General features: G+C 43.6%; 1 protein-coding gene across 3 annotated transcripts in view; it reads left to right on the top strand.

The window, feature by feature from the left end:
* Ncoa2 (nuclear receptor coactivator 2) overlaps positions 1 to 19,862 on the top strand; it is a 228,504-nt gene that overhangs the window by 133,128 nt on the left and 75,514 nt on the right. For all 3 annotated transcript variants that reach the window (XM_021170361.1, XM_029476884.1, XM_021170377.2), the window contains exon 3: positions 17,036 to 17,140. In XM_021170361.1, coding sequence (XP_021026020.1) covers positions 17,055 to 17,140 — 86 coding nt within the window. In that variant the 5' untranslated portion in view covers positions 17,036 to 17,054. The remainder of the gene's footprint in view (positions 1 to 17,035; positions 17,141 to 19,862) is intronic.

Here is a 19,862-nt window from a genome sequence, read left to right as displayed (position 1 = left end):
TAGGCTTCTTGTATGTTCATGGGCATCTCTTTCTTTAGGTATAGGAAGTTTTCTTCTATAATTTTGTTTAAGATATTTGCTGGTCCTTTAAGTTGAAAATCTTTATTCTCGTCTACTCCTATTATCTGTAGGTTTGGTCTTCTCATTGTGTCCTGGATTTCCTGGATGTTTTAAGTTAGGATATTTTTGCATTTTCTTTGATAGTTGTGTTCATGTTCTCTATGGAATCTTCTGCACCTGAGATTCTGTCTTCCATCTCTTGTATTCTGTTGCTGATGCTCACATCTATGTTTCCTGATTTCTTTCCTAGGGTTTCTATCTCCAGAGTTGTCTCCCTGTGGGTTTTCTTTATTGTTTCTACTTCTATTTTTAGATCCTGGATGGTTTTGTTCAATTCCGTCACCTGTTTGATAGAGTTTTCCTGTAACTCTCTAAGGGATTTTTGTGTTTCCTCTTTAAAGGCTTCTAGCTGTTTACCTGTGTTTTCCTGTATTTCCTTCTTAAAGTCCTCCATCATCATCATGAGAAGTGACTTTAGATCGATGTCTTGCTTTTCTGGTGTGATGGTGTATCCAGGACTTGCTATGGTGGGAGAGTTTTGTTCTGATAATGCAGAGTAACCTTGGTTTCTGTTGCTTCTTTTCTCACCCTTGCCTCCTGCCATCTGATTATCTCACGTTTTTTGCTGCCCTCAATATATCTGATTGGAGCCTGTCCTTCCTATAATCCCAGTTGATTCAGGACTCCTCAGAGTCCATCTTTCTTTGTGATTCTTTGATTGTGAGCTCCTGTGAACCTGAGATTCTGGATGTGTCAGAGTTCTTGGCAGTCAAGCTCCTCTGAGATCCTGAAATACTGGTGTGACCCAGCTCCTGTTATCCTAGGATTCTTTTGTCCTAAGATCCTGGGCATGTTACAGTGTCTGGAATTGGTGTCTCCTTTGAGGACCTTGGCACTGTCTGGTCACTAATCCTAAGATCACGTGGAGAGTCCTCTAGGGACTGTGGGGGTGTCTGCCGACTCCGCGCCCAAGGTGACCTGGTGCTGACACCGACCGGAAGGGACTTGTGCCCCTCGTATCTATTCTTGTTATTGACAAGAGTTGTATTCTATTACATCCTGACATAAACTAGCAGGGGACCATTGATCATGTAACATGGTACAGGCTGTGTCCCATGTACATCTCTGTATAACAGTGAGCTTATGTGTACTGGACTGGAACGCCCACCTGAATGAAGCCAATAACATATGTCTTCCCCTCGGGCACACCACAGCCCTCTCAGGAATGCTGCACAATTGAGTCCCAAACTGTGGCCATTTAAAACATCAAAATAGCCAATGTGCAAGGAAGGAGAGGGATCAAAGGACATGTGTACCAGAAGCAGTCTCCCTATGTGATGCAGTACCTGCTGTGGCCCCTAGGGTTTCTCAGTCAGGATAGTGCAGAGGCTTATCTGGGGAAGGCAGTTTCTGTATGTCTGGCTATATAGTCCTTCCCACTTTGATCTCGTTTACTTTTCACACACACTGCAGTGGCACACAGTGAATAGTATTTCCCAGTCTTACATAGAAACTGAGGCTGCATGGTTAAGTTCCTGACCGATGCAAACCAGTCACTGTTTCAAAGCCCATGGCTTTCTGGAGTTGTGAGTTCTGTAGCAAATGCAGTTATAGGTAGTTGTAAGCCTCCTGAAGTAAGTACCAGGAACTGCTCTGAGGCCCCTGCCAGAGAAGTAAACACCCTTAACCACTGAGCCATCTCTCCAGCCCCAGATTTTAACATTGTCATCTTTTTAAAATGTGTATTGGTATTTTGCCTGCACATTTGTCTGTTACATGTGACTGCCTCATGCCTGCAGAGGCCAGATGAGGGTGTCAGTCCCTGGGACTGGAGTTAGCAATGGCTGTGAGCTGCCATTTGGGTGCTGGCAATCAAACACTGGTCCTCTAGAAGAATAGCCAGTGACTTTTTAACTGCTAAGCCATCTCTCCACCACCCCTCTGCCCTAGATTATAACTTTAACATGCATGACAGGAAAATGTGAAAGGAAGTGTTTACTTGAGATGTCCAGTAAGACAGCAGAGAGCAGTTGCAGTGTGCTGACTATGCAGGAAGACCCCTTCTGCCTCCTGCCGCCTAGAGGACTTTAGGTGTGTGATTTCATTTTTCTGTGTTTCAGGGATTATGTTAATAATTATCTCATAGGGTTAATTGTGAGGTCAAGTTGAAAAATACAGATATACTACTAAAAGTAGAAACATTACTATTTGGAATAAAACTAGAAATATTACCTATTTGGCCTTAAATAGTCTTGAGCTCTGGTAGTTTGTGAAGCGATCATGAGCATCAAGCTTTTTTGTGTCAAGCATGCTGATAGATTAGGGCCTAAGATAGAAAAGAAAGAACAATACATAATTTTATGCCTTGAAGGCATTTAAAATGCAGTAGTGACAGGGATGCAAGAGAAAGTAATGATGCGGTGTTACAGCTGTTAGCGGGCAGATGCAGGTGGTCTGTGGACAGATGGGGAGGTCTGCAGCAGTTCTAAAAGGGTGAGTGAAATGAGTTTGAAGTGGCTTCATAGAAGATAAGCAAATGGACTGAGACCAGGAGGAGCAAACACAGAAGAACAGATGAGCCCAGTGTGTTGGATAGTTCAGGCCAGCTTGACACAGCTAGTCTTCAGAGTGGAGGGAGGCTCCATTAAGAAAATACCTCCATAAAATCTGGATGTAGATGTGCCTCTGGGGCGTTTTCTTAATTAGTGATTGATGGGGAGGACCCAGCCCCTTGTGGGTAGTGCCATTCCTGGGCTGGTAGTCCTGGGTTTTAGAAGAAAGCAGGTTGAACAAGCCGTGGCGAACAAGCCAGTAAGCAGCAGCCCTCTGCAGCCTCTGCATCAGCTCCTGCCTCCAGCCTTCTGCTCTCAGTGCTTTTGATAATGAACCAGGGAGGACACAGGACACTCCTCACATTGCTTTTGGTCATGGTGTTTCATCACAGCAGTAGAAACCCTAAGAAACAAAGACAGAGACAAGGGCAGGCCGTTATGTCCCCTGCAGTGCATTCCAGTGACACAGGGAATCCATGAGAACCGCAAGGCCGATGCTCAGCTCAAACATCATTCCAGGCAGAGGAGAAGGAAAGGCGAGTTCAGAGACTGAAAGGTTTGAGAAGAAAGTCTGAAAGGAAGACTTAGAGGAAACCATAGAAATAGATTGCCACCAAAGAAGCTGCCACACCATCCGGAAAGCTTAGAGAACAGTAGTGATGGCTAAGCTATACTGCCAACCTCTCTCTTAGAGAACAGTAATGATGGCTAAGCTATACTGTCAACCTCTCTGCTTTGATGGATCTAGAAGAGCCCTTGTTACACTCATTTATTTATTTAAATTTCTGTTTTGTCTTGTTTTAATATTTTTTGCAGCAAGTTACATGTAGCATAAAAATGATCATTTCACTTCTTCAGTAACATTAACACACACTCAAGGTTATGTACTCATTGCTAGTGTACATTTCCAGAATTACATCATCCCAAACAGAAACTCCAAACTTCAGGCAGTGCTCCCTGTCCTCTCCGAGCTCTGATACTTTCTCTTCTGTCTTTGCGTCTTCAGCTGTCCGCAGCACCTTGCCGAGGCGGCATTCTGTTTAGTGCCTGCACGCCTGCTTTCATTTGCTGCAGTTCACCAGTGTCTAGAGGTTGTCAGAGTTGGTTCCCCGTTAAACTTGCACAACTGCTCTAGGTCTGTGTCCATTCTCTATTTGTCCTGGATGTGCATGTTGCTACCACCCCTTGGCTACTTTGTCATTCTGAGTCCTGAACTACCCTACTTTGGTTGCAGTATGTATATATTGTCTTTTGACATCCTGCTTTGGTTCTTTGGGGCATTGTTGGATCAAGGTTTCCCCAGTGATTTACAAAGACATATAGCCATAGATGGGGAAAACTGTGCTGTGAGACAAGAGTGCATAAATCTGCAAGGCTAGAAACAGTGCACTGAGTTTGGGACTTTGGGGGGAGATTTTGTCTTATTTTGCATGTTTTTATGCTTTTACTTTATAGCTTTGATTGAGTAGTTTCTCAAATTTGTTCCTAAACACAAAAGCAATATGGAGTCACTAGGGAATTTTTTAAAAATTAATTAATGCCGGGCGGTGGTGGCGCAAACCTTTAATCCCAGCACTCAGGAGGCAGAGGCAGGTGGATTTCTGAGTTCAAGGCTAGCCTGGTCTACAGAGTGAGTTCCAGGACAGCCAGGGCTACACAGAGAAACCCTGTCTCGACAGAAAAAAAAAATTTAATCTTTTAGTATTGGTGGTCAAAGCCAGGACCTCATGTGCTATGTCTGTAATCATAGGACACTATTTTTAACATGAGCTTATGAGTCCAGAGGATACATCACAAGAGTCTATGTCACTAGCCAGATGATCAGAAAACCTGCTCATCATCCTTCAGTAGCTCGGGAAGTTTAATACAAAGTACACCGAGGTACACTTCCAACCCAGGCATTGACTGTAATAACAGAAAAAGCAGGGAATGCCGACCGTCCGCAAAGGAGTTGACATCAGAGTGCCCGCCTTGCTGGCTAGAAATTCAAGTGTAGTCGTGTGGATATCCTTTTAATACAGCATCAGGAAATGGAAAATAGGCTTCCACCATGACTATACTAAGTCCTTTCTGAACTCTACATCCCAGAGAACTTGGAAGGAATAGCCGAAAAGTAGAAACAAGCCAGTGTTCATCCCTGATAGTGCTACTGAACCTTGAGAGGATTATACCAAAGAAAATAAGTAGTTTGCTTATTTTAAAAGATTGGAGACAGAAGGCCAGTCATTGGCCACCAGTAGCTGGAGCAAGTATAAAGGACAAGATGTCATTGCATATCAAGTGTGAGTTTTCCATCTGAAGATGGAAAGAAATACTGTGAAGTTAGGTAGGAAAGTATTTGTATGACTGAAAACACATATTAAATATATTAATACTGAGAGGAGAGAAATCCAGGAAGATTCGTGGGCACCAAGGGGGTGTGTTTATAAGTGTTACATGGCAGTGAAAGAGTTTGACACTGTGTGCCAGATGCCCATGAGCTCGGTGGGTTTTAGCTTGTTTAGAGGTTCCAGCTCAGCTGCTCATATACCCTGGGCTGAGGACTAGTCAGCCTCTTTGACCCAGTGCACTTAAGGAAGAGTGCACCTGTCTAGCCAGCCAGACCAACTAGCAGGTGACAGATGCTTTGGTCAGTCCAGCCTCACAACCAGGTTTTACATTTGAATATTCCAGAAAACTAAAAAGGGAGAATTGACAGAAGAAAGGTGAGCTTTGGAACCTGCTAGTGTTGGAGGGGGAGCACCAGCCCGAAGACCTACATCCCCTGTTTGGATCTCAGAGGACAACAGACTCTGAAAATGGAAAGATTTCCCAATTCATTTGTAGTAAACTCTGACCTAACGAGTGTGAAATGACATAAACTCATCTGTCCTGCCTGGTGTGAATGGCCGTGTATTTCATTGTGGAGATAACATCGAATTTGATTATAGAACACTTCTGTAGCTCCCTCCTAGAGGTACTACAAAATAAGCTGTCTTCCAAGTATTGTATTGAGAGGCAGACAGGGAGAGGAGTGAATTCTATCTAAAGCACACGCTATTTGGCTCCATTTCTTTGATGTAGGGGATGTAAACTCCGTGATTTGGACAGGTATGAAAGTGAAGGGAAAGCGTGAACCTCAGTTGGTGGTACCTAGAGAGGGATTCGGACTAATGGAACTTTCCCCCCAAGAATAGGGGAATGGTTTGAACTGTATGCCTTGCATACAGTTTAAAGAGGAACAGGTAGAACATGATACTCCCCCTTCCCACCTCACCAACAACTTGTATAGTAATATCTTGGAGAACCTAAGGGTGGGAAGGAGAAATGGCTGGCAGTGGTCTGTGGGAGTAAGTCAGATACCCTCTGAGATTGCAGAAGGAAAGGGACCAGTATCTTCTGAGATTGACTCCATGAAAGCTGGAAACACACGCTGAGGACACGACATTGGGCTGACCTGAGAATAACGTTTCTGACAGGTCTAGGAGCAGTGTCATAAGCCATGAGGAGTCTGTGCGGCTGTCTCTCCTGAGAACATGTGGCATGCTCCATCAGTCCCCATCTGTCCCCTTCTACAAGAAACAGAAGCACTGTAGGTTAGGGGAGCTAGGGATGATGGAAAGTCAGTGAGAAAAAGGATCCCAGCTCTTCACACCAGTGACGGTCACATGAGGAGACTAAAAGTACTGGTCTCTTCAGGGGCTGGGGGATGAGGTGACATTCAAGTGGGTACACCTGAAAGGAGGATGAGAGCTAGCCATGGCTGAAGTAAAATGGAAGTCTGATCAGACCTTTGGAGACAGTAATTACTAGCTGTTCACAGCCTTTGAAGTCACTCGGGGTAACAACCAGATTATGGCTAGAAAGGAAGAACTAATTCAGAAGCCAAAATCTTCACTAATATGAAAGACTGTGTGGAGACTAAGGAATGCTGGCAAAACTCCACAAAAGGAAAGGAGATGGACAGGAATATTTTTGTTTATAGTCCTTGTCCTTCATGAAAGGAATTAAGGACCAGGAATATGGAAGTAGGAACTGAAGGAGAGACCATGGGAGAATGTTTCTTACTTAGTCTCTCCTCATGGCTTGCACAGACTGCTTTCTTATACACACCCAGCCACCTGCCTAGGTGGGTAGCTCTGCTCCCAGTGGTCTGGACCCTTCCACAGCAGTCATTAGCCATGATAATGTCCCACAGGCTTGCCTGCAGGCCAATTTGATGAGGGCTTTTTCTCAGTTGAGGTTCCCTCTTCTCTTCTGATAGCTCTAACTTAAGTTGACAAAAAAACAAACCAAACCAAACAAAAAAACCTAATTATGGTTGTGGGTGGAGAGCATGTTTCACAGGAGCAGGGTTTTTAAGCAGTGCACCTCTAGTTGGATAGTGGCTTCCAGTTCTTCTGCATACTCTCTGTATGTGAGAATCCAGCAACTTCTAGAGGACTGGACTACAAGGAAGAGGTAGCCTGTCAGAGAGCCAAAAAGAACCAGTAGTTGATTGACACAGCATATTATCACACTGGCTTTGCTCCTGTCATCTTCTTGCCCAGTAGTTGTAGACATTGTTAGGTCTTTGTGATCCCAGGTCATCAGCCACAGTCTGGAGTGGAGCCAGAAAAGGCTGTGCTGTCTGCAGACTCCTCTGCAGATTCCTTTGGTGTCCAAGTTTTTATGTGTTCACTGTACATGTGTATAACATGCACATGCCTGGTGTTGAGGGTCAGGAGAGGACTTCAGGTCCTCTGTAGCTGGATTAAGATTCTCCCAGTCACTTTGTGGGTGCTGAGAACCCAACCTAGGGCCTCTACAGGAGCAACAAGTGCTGCTTATTGGGACCGTCTCTCCAACTCCAGACTCCCATTTTGCTCTCATCTCGACAATAGCACATGAATGTCTAGCATACTTCTGCATCTACAGTATTCCTACAGTGCGGTCAGAAATCTTGTAGGGAATGCAGAGACACCTGGTTTCTGCTGACCAGTCTAAACTGTAAAGCTGAACTGTGCTGTAATTTTCAAATGAGCAAAACCTTTCCAGAGCTCAGTGTCGCTCTCAGTGTTGGCTGTGAGGCAGGAGGTCCTGCAAGAGTGCTGTCAGGGGATGCAGCTGGCTTGGAAAACAGTCTGGCAGGGCCACACATATATGTATAGCATGCACGGTCTGTGTGCTCTAGTCCTCACAGGTTTAAAGGAGACAGGCAGAAGTGGATTGAGTTACATAGAAGGAATTCACTATGCTGTTAACTCGAAACAAGGAAACTGAAAAATAGGAACTGGTTAAATATTTATGGTTTACTCGTATGAGAAATTATAGAGCCATTAAAAGTTATTCTTTATTTAGCATGGTGGTGCCGTGGTGGCACACACCTTGAATTGAAGCGTTCAGGAAGCAGAGGCAAGCAGATCTCTGTGTTTGAGGCCAGGCTGGTCTACAGAGTGAGTTCCACAACAGCCAGGGCTACACAGAGAAATTCTGTCTCAAAACCAAAGAAAACAAATTTAAACATTTTTAAAATGCTCATACAGATAAAACTTAATAGCCTAATATTCTTTTTTTTTTTAAGATTTATTTATTTAATGAGTACACTGTAGCTGTCTTCAGGCACACCAGAAGGGAGGGTATCAGATCTCATTACAGATGGTTGTGAGCCACCATGTGGTTGCTGGGAACTGATCTCATGACCTCTGGAAGAGCAGTCAGTGCTCTTAACTTCTGAGCAATCTCTCCAACCTGTGGCTTAATATTCTTAATTTTACTAATTTACTTAATATTAAGAAAAAGGCGCAAATGTAAAATTAGACATGTGCACATGCATTTTAATTGCTTAGCATGAAAGTTTCCAAGGTTAGTGGTGAGCATATGCAGTTTTGGGGGGGGGGGGTGTGCTCTAACCCACAGCATTGTGCAAGATTTAACAGTTTACTGGTGTGCTAGAACGGGCGCCTGTGGCATGCTTTCCATTAGGACAGGCTGAATCCCCCCCATCTACTCACACCCCATCTCTGCTTTCTGCTCCTTCCTCCCTCCTCACCTTGGTCTCTTATCCTTTCTCTCATACCTAGAATACAGTCATTTCAGTGATGTTATAGAGCACCCCTGTGTAAACTCTGACTGTATTAACCTATGTTGTTCTAATAGAGCAGGTCCCCCTACCTCCATCTGTAGTCCCTGCTGTGAATCCCAGCCACCCTCTGAGTTGGTGGCTACTTCAGGACACCTCACTCTTCTGAACCCAGTAATGGTGTCTTGGAACAACCAAAAAGCCAGATTCTTGTTTTCCAACCAGCTTATTCCAGTTGTACTTGTTACTATAATTGCATATTGATCTTGAAATTTGAATTTGAAAACATGTATTTGTTAGAAATAATAAGATATGTCATGTGGACATCTATAGTAGCTGGGGCAGTGGTGTTCTTTTAGGTAAACAGTGAAGAAGCACTCTTAAGGGCTTAGTAGGGCTGTGTAAAGATGCATGCCTGCAGTCAGTGCTATGGAGCCTGAAGTGCAGGGACCTGAGGTGAAGGCCAGTCAGTATTCAGGAGGCAGCACACCCCTGCCCCCCAAAAAGAAAAAACCTTAAGTCTTTTTAAATAAATAAAAATTGGAAATCATAGCCTCTTCACTGCAGGTTTGGTTTACACCAGGAAGTGTTGAGAGAGCAGTAAAGATGGATATTCATGCTTATGTACTCATGATGAAATGCTTAAAGTCACAGGCATCATTTTCTATAATTATCTTTCATAACTTTAGTGTTCTTAATCAGCCAATTACTATTTCTGATTTTACAAGGAAAGTTTTCTGTTTAGAGTGAAATTGAGACATCTTGGTGTGCCTGAGAAAGTGCCTAGCAACTTCCTTTCTTTAAACTCTGCGGTCTACAACAGTAATGGAGTCTTATGTATTGACCCACTGGATAGTTCTGAAGGATGTGTGGTTTTTACACAATGAAAAAAAGAAAGATCCTATCAAATGATGAAGTAAGCCTTTAATAAGTTAGATTAAGAAAATAATTTCTATAACACATTCAAGTTTATAAATTTGTCTTTTCAGTGATCATTATGTCCTGAACAGATCACTTTAGTGCCCACGTTACAGTTAAAATTAAAATTGAGGGACAATTGGGTCCCTCCTACCTCTGCTTTTGAGTGCTGGGTTTGAAGGTGAGTGCCATTGCCATTCCTGGCTGGATTAACTTTTGAGTTCTAAAATGTCTTATGTGCCTTGTTCATGTTTCAGAACTGTTCTCTTCCTGTGTGCAGTGGTGGTGAGCTCACATAGGACGAGTGAAGGGCACGTGTTTTACTGTCTGAGGCACTCAGCCAGTGTCAGTTACTGAGTCACACCTGAGTTTGAGTCCAGCCTGTCCCTTGGTATCTGTGAGACTGAAGTTGCTTTGCAAGCAGGTCAGAGAAGTTAGATAACCAACAGGGTGTATATGTGTCCATCTCAAGACATCAGTCAGAGTGAGGTGTGCAAAGTGTCTGTGTGCAACCTCCTCCCTCCTGAGTGAGTGCTAACCAAAAAGCCCCAAGGAAAGAAGATGTGTAGGGTGAGAGAGAGCAGCATGGAGGTCAGGAACAAAGCTGATTGCCTCAGGCTGAAAGCCTTCGACATCTTAGTCATTTTCTAACATCAACTGGGAAGGCTGTTAAGTCTCAGAAAGAAATTATAAATGCTAACAGTAAAGAAAGATCATTGAATTTACCTTTGACAAGTTATGAAAGGCTAACATAAATCTTCTTCCTCTGTTCTTGGTTTGCTGATTTCTTTACAGTTTTACTTAAGCAAATTGGATTTTAAAATGTTAGCTGGAAGCAGGCACCTCACTTGCAGTGGGGAGAAAATGGCTTATGGGGTGCAAGGAGTGGTGCTCTTTCTGTGTTTTCTCAACTGATTGATGCCTTATTAAAAATTGTCTTGCTATTTCTGTCTAGATTCAAAGAGCCCAGTGAGTGCCTGCACTGAGGAATTTAGCCTGAGAGGACGCAGAAAACAGAAACTGGCTTTAGCCAGTGATGTCACACTGATATACCCTAACCCCTATCCCCACCCCCACACCACTTACATATTCTGCAATGAATTTTGCCAGTGAGGCATTTGGCGGTTGGGGGGAATTTCTTTCTCCCACTTTAAGGAAGATGTAGACATGAAAATGTCACAATGTAATATTTGTGTCACCAGTGACTACGAGTCAAGACATTCATTTGATTATAGCAGTGCACATTAAAGAGCCACCACCCGCTTCTGTTTAATGTGTTTATTACTGTCTTCCCAATGGCATCTTGAAGTGTCTTTCACTAAAAAATTCATGAGTATTATTGGCTTTCAGACAGAAAATACAATATGTCTTTTAGTAACTGTCTAATAGACCACTTTAAGGCCATTATACAAAAGTAAATCTAAGAGCAAAGCATTTGGGGGAGGAAGAATTTTTAGCTTAAACATTTGTTTATACAGTCTTCTTACTCTTGCGTAGAAGAGGATCTCGCATGCAGAAGGTAGTTGCCGACGCCATCTCCTTGGAGAGTACTTGTAGGATGTGTTTTCTTTAGTCCTGGCAACTGCTGCTGTTGTAGTATTGAAGTCATTTTCTAATGAGGTTGTTGTGTGCCTGCCTTGCTGTTTCTTTATAAAGTCAAATATACAACATGGTACTGTAAAGGAGTCAGGTTAGACTGAGACTCTGCTTCCAAAGAAGATGGCTTCCATCAGGTTCTCATTAGAAGGGACTCTTGTAACGTTTGCAAGCTAACAACTGTCGGTGTGCACAGTGCATGTACTGCTGTGCAGTGTGTGAGTCTGAACATGTAGGTAACTGTGGCAGCCATAGTGTTGTTTAAGATGAAGTTAAAAGGATCCCTGTGTTCTAATAGAAATAGAATACTCCTTGCAGGAAGGTAATGCCCCATTTTACTGCCTCAGATACTTTGAACTAATATATGATGCCCTCTCTCCATTTGGTTTTTCTGTGTACTTTCACCCACAGCAAGTACGTGTCTCTTTCTGCTTCACTTTGATTTGTATATGTCGTGCTGCTTTGTTTGTGTGAGTCATAAGTATTTTTATATAGTCTGTATATTTACTACATTAAGTGAATGTTTATTTCGCTGTTGGGGCAAAAATTGGAATCTTATCAGAGTAGTGCTTGCCTGGGGTAGTTCTGACCAGCGAGCACAATTGGGAGCCAGGTTATTTCCAAATGTTTGTGTTCTCTCTCTTCTCTTCCCAGTACTCACAAGCAGGAGATCTGCTTTGTCCGTTCAAGTATTAGCTACTGTGTTTTCTTATGTGTATCAGAGAAGACCCAAGAATTCTGACTTTGGATAATACAGAGATCCTCCTCCCTAGAAAGTGTGGGTAGATCTTGAGGGAGGAACGGGCGAGGATTGAGAATCGCTGTTTCACATGACTTGATAAACTGGGGAAGCACAGTGAGTTTCTAAGCGATGGGGTCTCCCTCAAAGAGCAGAGATGGAGAATAGTCTTTTATGTGTGTTAATGCTCAAACATTTCTCAGCCTTCTGAAAGGTTGTCCCCAGCACTTAGGCAGACGGATTGGGAGTTCAAGTCTGGTGTGGGCTACAGAGGATAACCCTGTTTCAGAAAACCAAGAGCTGGAAGAGTTCTTGTCTAGCACTCTCAGGGTCCTGGGCTTGATCCCCATCACTAAAAAATTGTGCAGAATCCAACTACCATTATACACCAGTTTCGTGGATCTTAAGTGAGAGGAGAAAGATTGGAAAGACCCTGGGCTGTGGTGGTGCACACCTTGCCTCCCAGCATTGTAGAGGCAGGGGCAGGCAGATCTCTGAGATTGAGCCCAACCTCTACAGATTGAATTCCAGAACAGCCAGGATGACAGAAAGAGGCTGGCCCCCATGGAAAAGCTATGATCAAAGGAATTGTCTCACCTCTCTGTGTGAATATGTATCATTTCTATCCATCTCAAAGTCAGGAACTTACTAGGGTCCAACTCTCAAACTCTTGTCTTTTTGGAGCTAGAAAGAGGCCTGGTGCTTGGTGGAGTTGTTACGTGTGGAGTTAAGCAAGGGTGTTATCCTTTAACTGAATTTGTTTAGCATGTAGTAAATCTGACAGGTTTACAGGCCTTGTTTGGAAGATGGCCTGTGCTGATAAGAGATAAAGTGCGCATTTATCACTTGCAAGAATTCTGGATGATTAACTAGCTCTAATGCCATGAGGCTGTTTTGCAAACAACAGCTTTGCTGCCTCCTAAGTTAGATGGATTCGCTCTGCAAACAAAAACTGCTTTCTTTAATTGAATTGAAATTTGACATTTTATATTGCTTTTTGTCACTTGCTGAAAACTTGACTATGGGTATTGTTCATCCCTCCCAGATATTGCTACTTACAAAAACTGAAGCTTGCTGAATTTTGTGTCTATATCTCTTCCTTCTTCTACCAAGTACATTCAAGCTGATATGGAGGGATGGGAGGACAAGCCTCCTGTCCCAGGGAAAGCACTGCCATTGTGTGACTGTTGATAACAAGAATGGCAAAAAGAAACATCTCCAGGCTTGTCCTTCACAGCTCCCATCAACTGGTTAAAACTGGTTTGCCCCCAGTCACTCTAATTATGTCAGCCACCTCAAGTTTTATTTGTGTCCCAGTCAATTTCTGTGATTTACAGTGAAGTCTTTAATCTGATGGTGACATGTTCGAGAGCTTTAATTTCCTGGAAGTGTTGAAAACATGCAGAGATGTAGAATGTACCTTTACTCTTTCCCATTTCATACTTTTAACATTGGAAATTAATTTACAAAAATACATTAAAACTCATCTCTATGTAGTTTTATTTTGCTGTTAGGTATTCTTCTGTAAGTCTGAAGTCGATCTTATCCATCTCACCCACCTATGTCACCTCGGCCCTGCCTCATGCTACAGGGGAAATGCTTGCATGTGCCAGACTTGCCTCACGTGGGGTGGAAATGGCAGAGCATCTCCTGTCTGAGAGACCATGAACTAGTAAGGCTTACTCAGTTCTCTAACTCACTAACGAGCAGGTCACAAACGCATGTGCTTCAGGACAGTAGCGGTGTGGCTCCTTGCCCTCTGAGGGGTAGGGGTCCTTAGCTCTGCCTTCTCTTTATTACCCTGGATGATTGGCAGTGATATGGGTGGGCCATTGTGGCCTATTCCCAGAATGCTGGAGTGTGGTCAGGTACCACAAACCCCTCCTTGGTTTGCTGTCCTTTGTGATGGAGGTGTGGAATTGTCTGCTTAAGAGCTGTAACTCATGAAAGTTATCTGGAAAAAAAAATGATGTGTGGGCCAGACTCAGACAGGGAAGCCATTGTGTTCAGTAAGTAGAAACTTTTATATATTGCGAAGTCACAATAAGTAAATTCAGGAGGAAACAAATGATGTTTTAGTGGTGCACTGTCGTGTTTTCTAAGTGAATCTGGAGAAGGTACAGTAAGGTACAACAGTGTATTCTGGGTTTTAAACTGTCATTGGACTACAGGGCACACAGTCTTTTTTTTTTTAAAGATTTGTTTATTTATTTTATATATGTGAGTACACTGTAGCTCTACAGATGGTTGTGAGCCTTCATGTGGTTGTTGGGAATTGAATTTTTAGGACCTCGGCTCGCCCTGGTCAACCCCGCTTGTTCCTGTCATCCCCTCCCCAGTCAACCCCACTTGCTCAGTCCCTGCTTGCTCAGACTCAAAGATTTATTTTTTATTATTATATCTAAGTACACTGTAGCTGTCTTCAGATGCACCAGAAGAGGGCGCCAGATCTCATTACGAGTGATTGTGAGCCACCATGCGGTTGCTGGGATTTGAACTCAGGACCTTCAGAAGAGCAGTGAGTGCTCTTACCCACTGAGCCATCTTACCAGCCCCAGTGCACACATTCTTGATTGACTCAGTCCCTCAAGACCAGTTGTTGCAATGTGCTTGTTGGCTGCTCTGTGCATTCAGTTGTTATTGTGTGAATTTAAAGGAGAATTTAAAGCCAGTGTTCAATCCCAAATTAACTTTCTGTGACTGGCAAGCACTTATTTTAATTGTTGAGAGGTTTCTGCCCTTTCTGGTAGTATGATTTTAATATACATGGTGATAGTTATATAACTCTTATCGTCAATAAAGTGTCATCCACACCTACTGCTTTTGAGTTTTGGTTTTGTTTGCTTTTGTTTGTGCTGTCCTAGTGAAGGCTGTACTTTATAATTTTATATTCTTACAACTTGTTGACAGCTGATTCAAGGGAAAATTTACCTGGACCACTTCTCGGAAGATTACTAGGTGTGAAGCTTTCTCTTTCACAGTCATGAATGAAATCTTGGGAATTATGGCTCAGAAACAATTAGGAAGAATGAGTGTTTGTAGCGTGTTGTCACTGGCTCCCCACCCCTCTGTAACTCACCCAGCCCACTTCATCCCAGCCTGCATGGCCCTCTTGGATCTCAATGTGGGAATGGATCGCAGCACTGTCCCTGAATTCATCTCCATTTGCCTTGTTTCTATCTTGAACAGCAGTATTCTGTCTCTGTCCCCCTACCATGTCCATCTACAGTGACAGGAAGGCAGGCATTATATACTGAAGTAACAATCATTTTGTGCACAGAAGTCCTTGTTGGTTAGATCTTGTGACTTTTTCCATGGGCCTCTGCCTGTAGTGAATGAAGACCAACTCACCCCTGACAGGCAAGGCAGGAAGAAGTGTAGGGATGACTACCTACCTTAACAGTAACTTGCTAGTGAAGAGCAAGAGTCCTCTCCATTGAGGTCCCAGACCTTGCCCCTTCCACCTCCTCTAGGCAGCCTGTGCTATGGATGCCAGAGGTGTGACTCCAGTTTACAGAAAATCAGTAGTGTGCAATAGCAAGTTTTAAGGTCACATGGCTAACCACGCAGTGAAGCTTGGGCCTGAACGTTAGCCCTTGGCTACTTAGCAATACAGATTTCATAGTGAGGTGTGAGTCTGTAAATTGGCTTTAGTACATAGCATAAACTCAGTGAATTCAGCACTTATTATCAGGCAGAAAGCAGAGCAGGGCCTTGGGACTTGGTTACATTGCTTCCACCCACAGTGAGCACAGGCATCAGTTCTCAGATTGTATTTTCCATGTGACCTCCTAAACTGCATGTGCCATTGCTGCCACCTCCCTCTTGCTGATGCTCCCTCAAAACAATTGGTTCTGTAAAACACATGACTCGCAAAAAGAGAGAGAGAGAGAACAATTGGCCCTCCTGCTCACTTGGATCAGAACAGTGGCCAGAGGAGTGTGTGGAGCACTGAGACTGAGGGCTGGGATCACACCCAAGTCGACCGCAGACAGTTGGACTGGTAGGTGGCCATGAGGCCCAGGTGTCTCCACAGCTTTCCTTAGCCAATTTTACTCTTGCTGGTCCTCCTGGTCTGTGCTGTGTTTCTGGGGCTCCTGGGCTGCTACTGACCTCACCTTCTCGCTAGATTCTCCTAGTCTATCCAGAGTAAAGGACGGTAGCAGTCTTTCGGGATGAAGAGTGAGCATAGGACGCATTTCTAGGAATGAAGTACCACTGACTCTGGAGCTTGTGGGCTGAGCTGTTTTCCTTTGCTGAGCATATCCTAAGCCCTGTAAATAACTCATAAGTGAATTTTTCTCAGAACCGGTGATAGGGCTTTTGTCTCTTCTAGAACTGTCACTTTGTCCTTGCATGCAAGTCACATGATGGCCCCAGTGGTGTCCATCGTGAGGACACTGGGTCTCTTTCTGTGCGCCCTTTTCAGTTTCTCATGGAAAGCAGTTCAGCAAGCGGAAGCTTTATCAGGGCCTTCCTCTCAGAACCATTCTAACGACCCTTGGTGATTATACCTGCACTGATTTAGGGAAAAGGGAACCCCAGCAGAACGTGAGAAAGGAAGCCACCTTGCTAGCTTAAGAGCAAAGTGAACTACCCTGAGAGGAAGAGGTGGGAGTTGTGAGGTTGAAGGAGGAGGCTTGAGGGAGACAGGAAGGACCTCCATTTTGACAAGGGAGTCAGATCTGCCAGGCCAAATTTAGAACCCTTTATAAAGGTGTTCCTGCCCACTTCCCCAGACTGTCTGTCACTGAGCCATTCCAACACACACAACACATTGGCAAACCCAACACTGAGACTGGGAAGAGCTTGCAACACCTGTCATTTCCCTGGTGCAGGAGCACCCTCAAAACCAGAGACTAGCCAGGCCCAGGCTGACAGAAAGTGGCTCATGGTATGGTTGCGTCTCTCTGCCTAAAGAGCCTGGGCTCAGTGAGGTGGGAGGGCTTGTTCTTAGTATTAATTAACCTTTGCTCTTGCTCAGCCGTTAAGTGCACATTTATCCAGACCCTGTTCAGAACTGCGGTCAGGGCTCGGGTTGGAGCGGATGTTCCTTACACCTGGGCAGAATGCTGTGACAATTTATTAGGACTCTTCCTTCACGCCCTTTTCCCATGTGTTCTGTTTTAGTTGCTGATATGTGTTCAAGATGAGTGGGATGGGAGAAAACACCTCTGACCCGTCCAGGGCAGAGACCAGAAAACGAAAGGAATGTCCCGACCAGCTCGGACCCAGGTGAGCCGATCGTCAACCAAGAAGCCGCTGAGTCTGTTAGTTTCCTGTGTGCTTCTTTCTTTGTTGCTTTTGCATCGATTTAGTATAACTATTGTGTTCAGCTTTTCTCTTTAATGATGAATTTTTATGTATGTAGTAGCTTAAATTTTGAATATGTGGATTATTTGTAGAATCTATTCTTTTTTTTTAAACATTTTTTACTGCCCTTGTGTATTTTACTTTTATAATCAGTTCATTGCCATAATCTTTTAGTTTTCCACATTTAAAATTAGGAACAGAACATTGTAACAAGTGAATTTTGTAGTGAAAGATTTGCTGCTATTTGTTTGATACTGAGTTCTTATTTGTCTTTTTGGTTTTTTTTTTTTTTTGTGACATGAAGTGTTCAATCTAGTTGTTTTTTTAGTTAAAAATAAATTGTGGTTCTTCAGTGACTAAAACAAACACTTTTAAAACAAGTTGGCAATATCATAATGGCAGTTGTGATTTCAGGAATTCCCTCATGGTAGTTTCTGTATGTGCAGAACACTGTAAGTGTGAGGCTACTCATTTGCACCCTTGCTTAGATTCATAAAAGAGCAGGAAACAATTTTTGCAGAGAACATTTTAAGATGGTGTGTGGCCTGGAACACAGTGCAAATATGATAAACAATAAGGTTAGTATTTTTAAAGGTCTCCTAAAATACTGAGGCACAGAGTCAGTAGTGGTAGTGTACCCTGAAGTCTGAGGCACGAGGAATTTAAGACCAAGCTGGGCTACAAAGGAGTTGGAGGCCAGCCTAAGCTACATATATAGTTAGATTCTATCCCAAAAGATGCTATGAGAGAGAAAGGGCAAAGTTCAAAAGATGTCTATGGAGTATACCGCCTGTTATATTGAAAAACCAATTTGGAGAGGAGGAGGCATGTGCGTTTGTGTTGTAGAGTAATGGTTGCTCCCTGCTTTGGTAGATTAGAACCCGTGCAAAAGGGAAACAAAGGTGGAAAGCTTTGCTTTCCTGTTGCTGTAATGAAACATCACAACCAAAGCTCTTTCAGAAAGTGAGGGTTCATTCGTGATAGCAGGCAGGGAGGCAGAGCAGCAAGCGGCAGCCTGGCTGACTGAGTAGGAGGCAGGGGAGCAGACTAGATGTAGCACAGTTGTAGCCCGCCCCAATCATGTACTTCTCTATCAAGGCCACACCTCCTAAGCTTATATTTACAGGGCCACCAACTGGGGATCAGGCATTCAAGTGACTGAACCTGTGGAGGACATTTCTCATTTAAACCACCACAAAGAGAGATTTTTTTTCTCCCAGACTTTTAATATTTTCAATCCTGTAAATGTTTTTTTTGTTGTTGTTTTTGTGTTTTGTCTTTATCTTCCCAGATACGGTTTCTCTGTGTAGCCCTGGCTCTCCTGGAACTCTTTTTAGACCAGGCTGGCCTCAAACTCAAATAGATCCACCTGCATCTGCATCCTGATTGCTGAGATTAAAGGTGTGTGTCCACCACACCCAGCACCTAGTTAAATGAGTTTTAAAGTTAAATAAAAACAGTGCTCTAGATTGTGTGATTAAAAACAACAGGAATGTGGGTTAGAAAAAGTTACCTAGCCGGGCATTGGTGGCGCACACCTTTAATCCCTCTCTTGGGAAGCAGGGGCAGGCAGATTTCTGAGTTTGAGGCCAGTCTGGTCTACAGAGTGAGTTCCAGGACAGCTGGGGGGTGGGGTGGGGGTGGGGGGAGTTACCTAGAGAAGTGGAGAGAGGTTGGAAAACCCATGGTTTAGGCTATTCCTGCAGCACTGATCACAGGTCTGTCTAACTCCCTCTCCACACCCAGCCCTGCTACCTTTTGCCCTCAGGTTCCCAACAACTTCTTGGTCCACTCCACCTGCTGCTGACTCCCAGATTTCCCTTCATGCTTTAGTACCCCTCTGGGGGGGGAGAGAGGTTCCAGAGGCCACATAGTCTCGGGGGCTCAGTTGTGGTAGCAAGGAGGGCAGCCCTTCCTTGTGCTCTCTCCAGGGTCTTGTGCCTCAGCTCCCTTTCTCACTGACTTGCCATTTATCCTGTCTTTCTCAGTCTAAGAGAAAGGGGGGATGGGGAGGAGCCAGGTAAACTGGGCTCCTCTAAGGCCCTCTTTCAGCCACCTCCTTCCTGTGACTTCAGTAAAGTAGAACACCCCAGAAACAAGGCCAAGGAGACACAGACCCTCTTCCCCCCGCACTGCTGCAAATCGTAGAGCCACTAAAAAGGGAGAATCGTGTTAAAAATCTTAGGTTTATTAATTTATGAAAATAAAACTAATAGATTCCAATGTGAGAATCCTGAACTTGCAATTAATATTTTGTGTTAATTTTAAATTGATATTATATATAAATACATATAAAAGTACAGAAAATTAAGTACAGAAAACTAAACATCTCAGCTTCTTTCCTTGTTTTGGGGTCATTTAATGGACTTCTGCATGTACACAGATAACTATATTATTTTCAATAGGAAATTTGGAGTTTTGTTATTTTGTCAAATTCATATGAGAAGATTTTTCCAGTTTTGCTATTTTTCTCCACTCATTGAAGTTCAGTTGAACTCTGACCGCTTGGCTTGCCTGTCATTGACCCGGACAGCTAACATGGGTCACTTGGGCTTTGCTCTTAGTTGCTTTAGAACTTTTTACCGTACCTGGTTGGGTCACAAATATTCTAAGGAAATCTTTAGAAATTACAGATCTAAAATAA

This window comes from Mus caroli, chromosome 1 (assembly GCF_900094665.2).
Source record: "Mus caroli chromosome 1, CAROLI_EIJ_v1.1, whole genome shotgun sequence".
In the NCBI taxonomy this organism is placed as follows: Eukaryota; Metazoa; Chordata; class Mammalia; order Rodentia; family Muridae; genus Mus; species Mus caroli.
The sequence above is the reverse complement of the archived record's forward strand: the minus strand, read 5'-3'. Positions and strand labels throughout refer to the sequence as shown.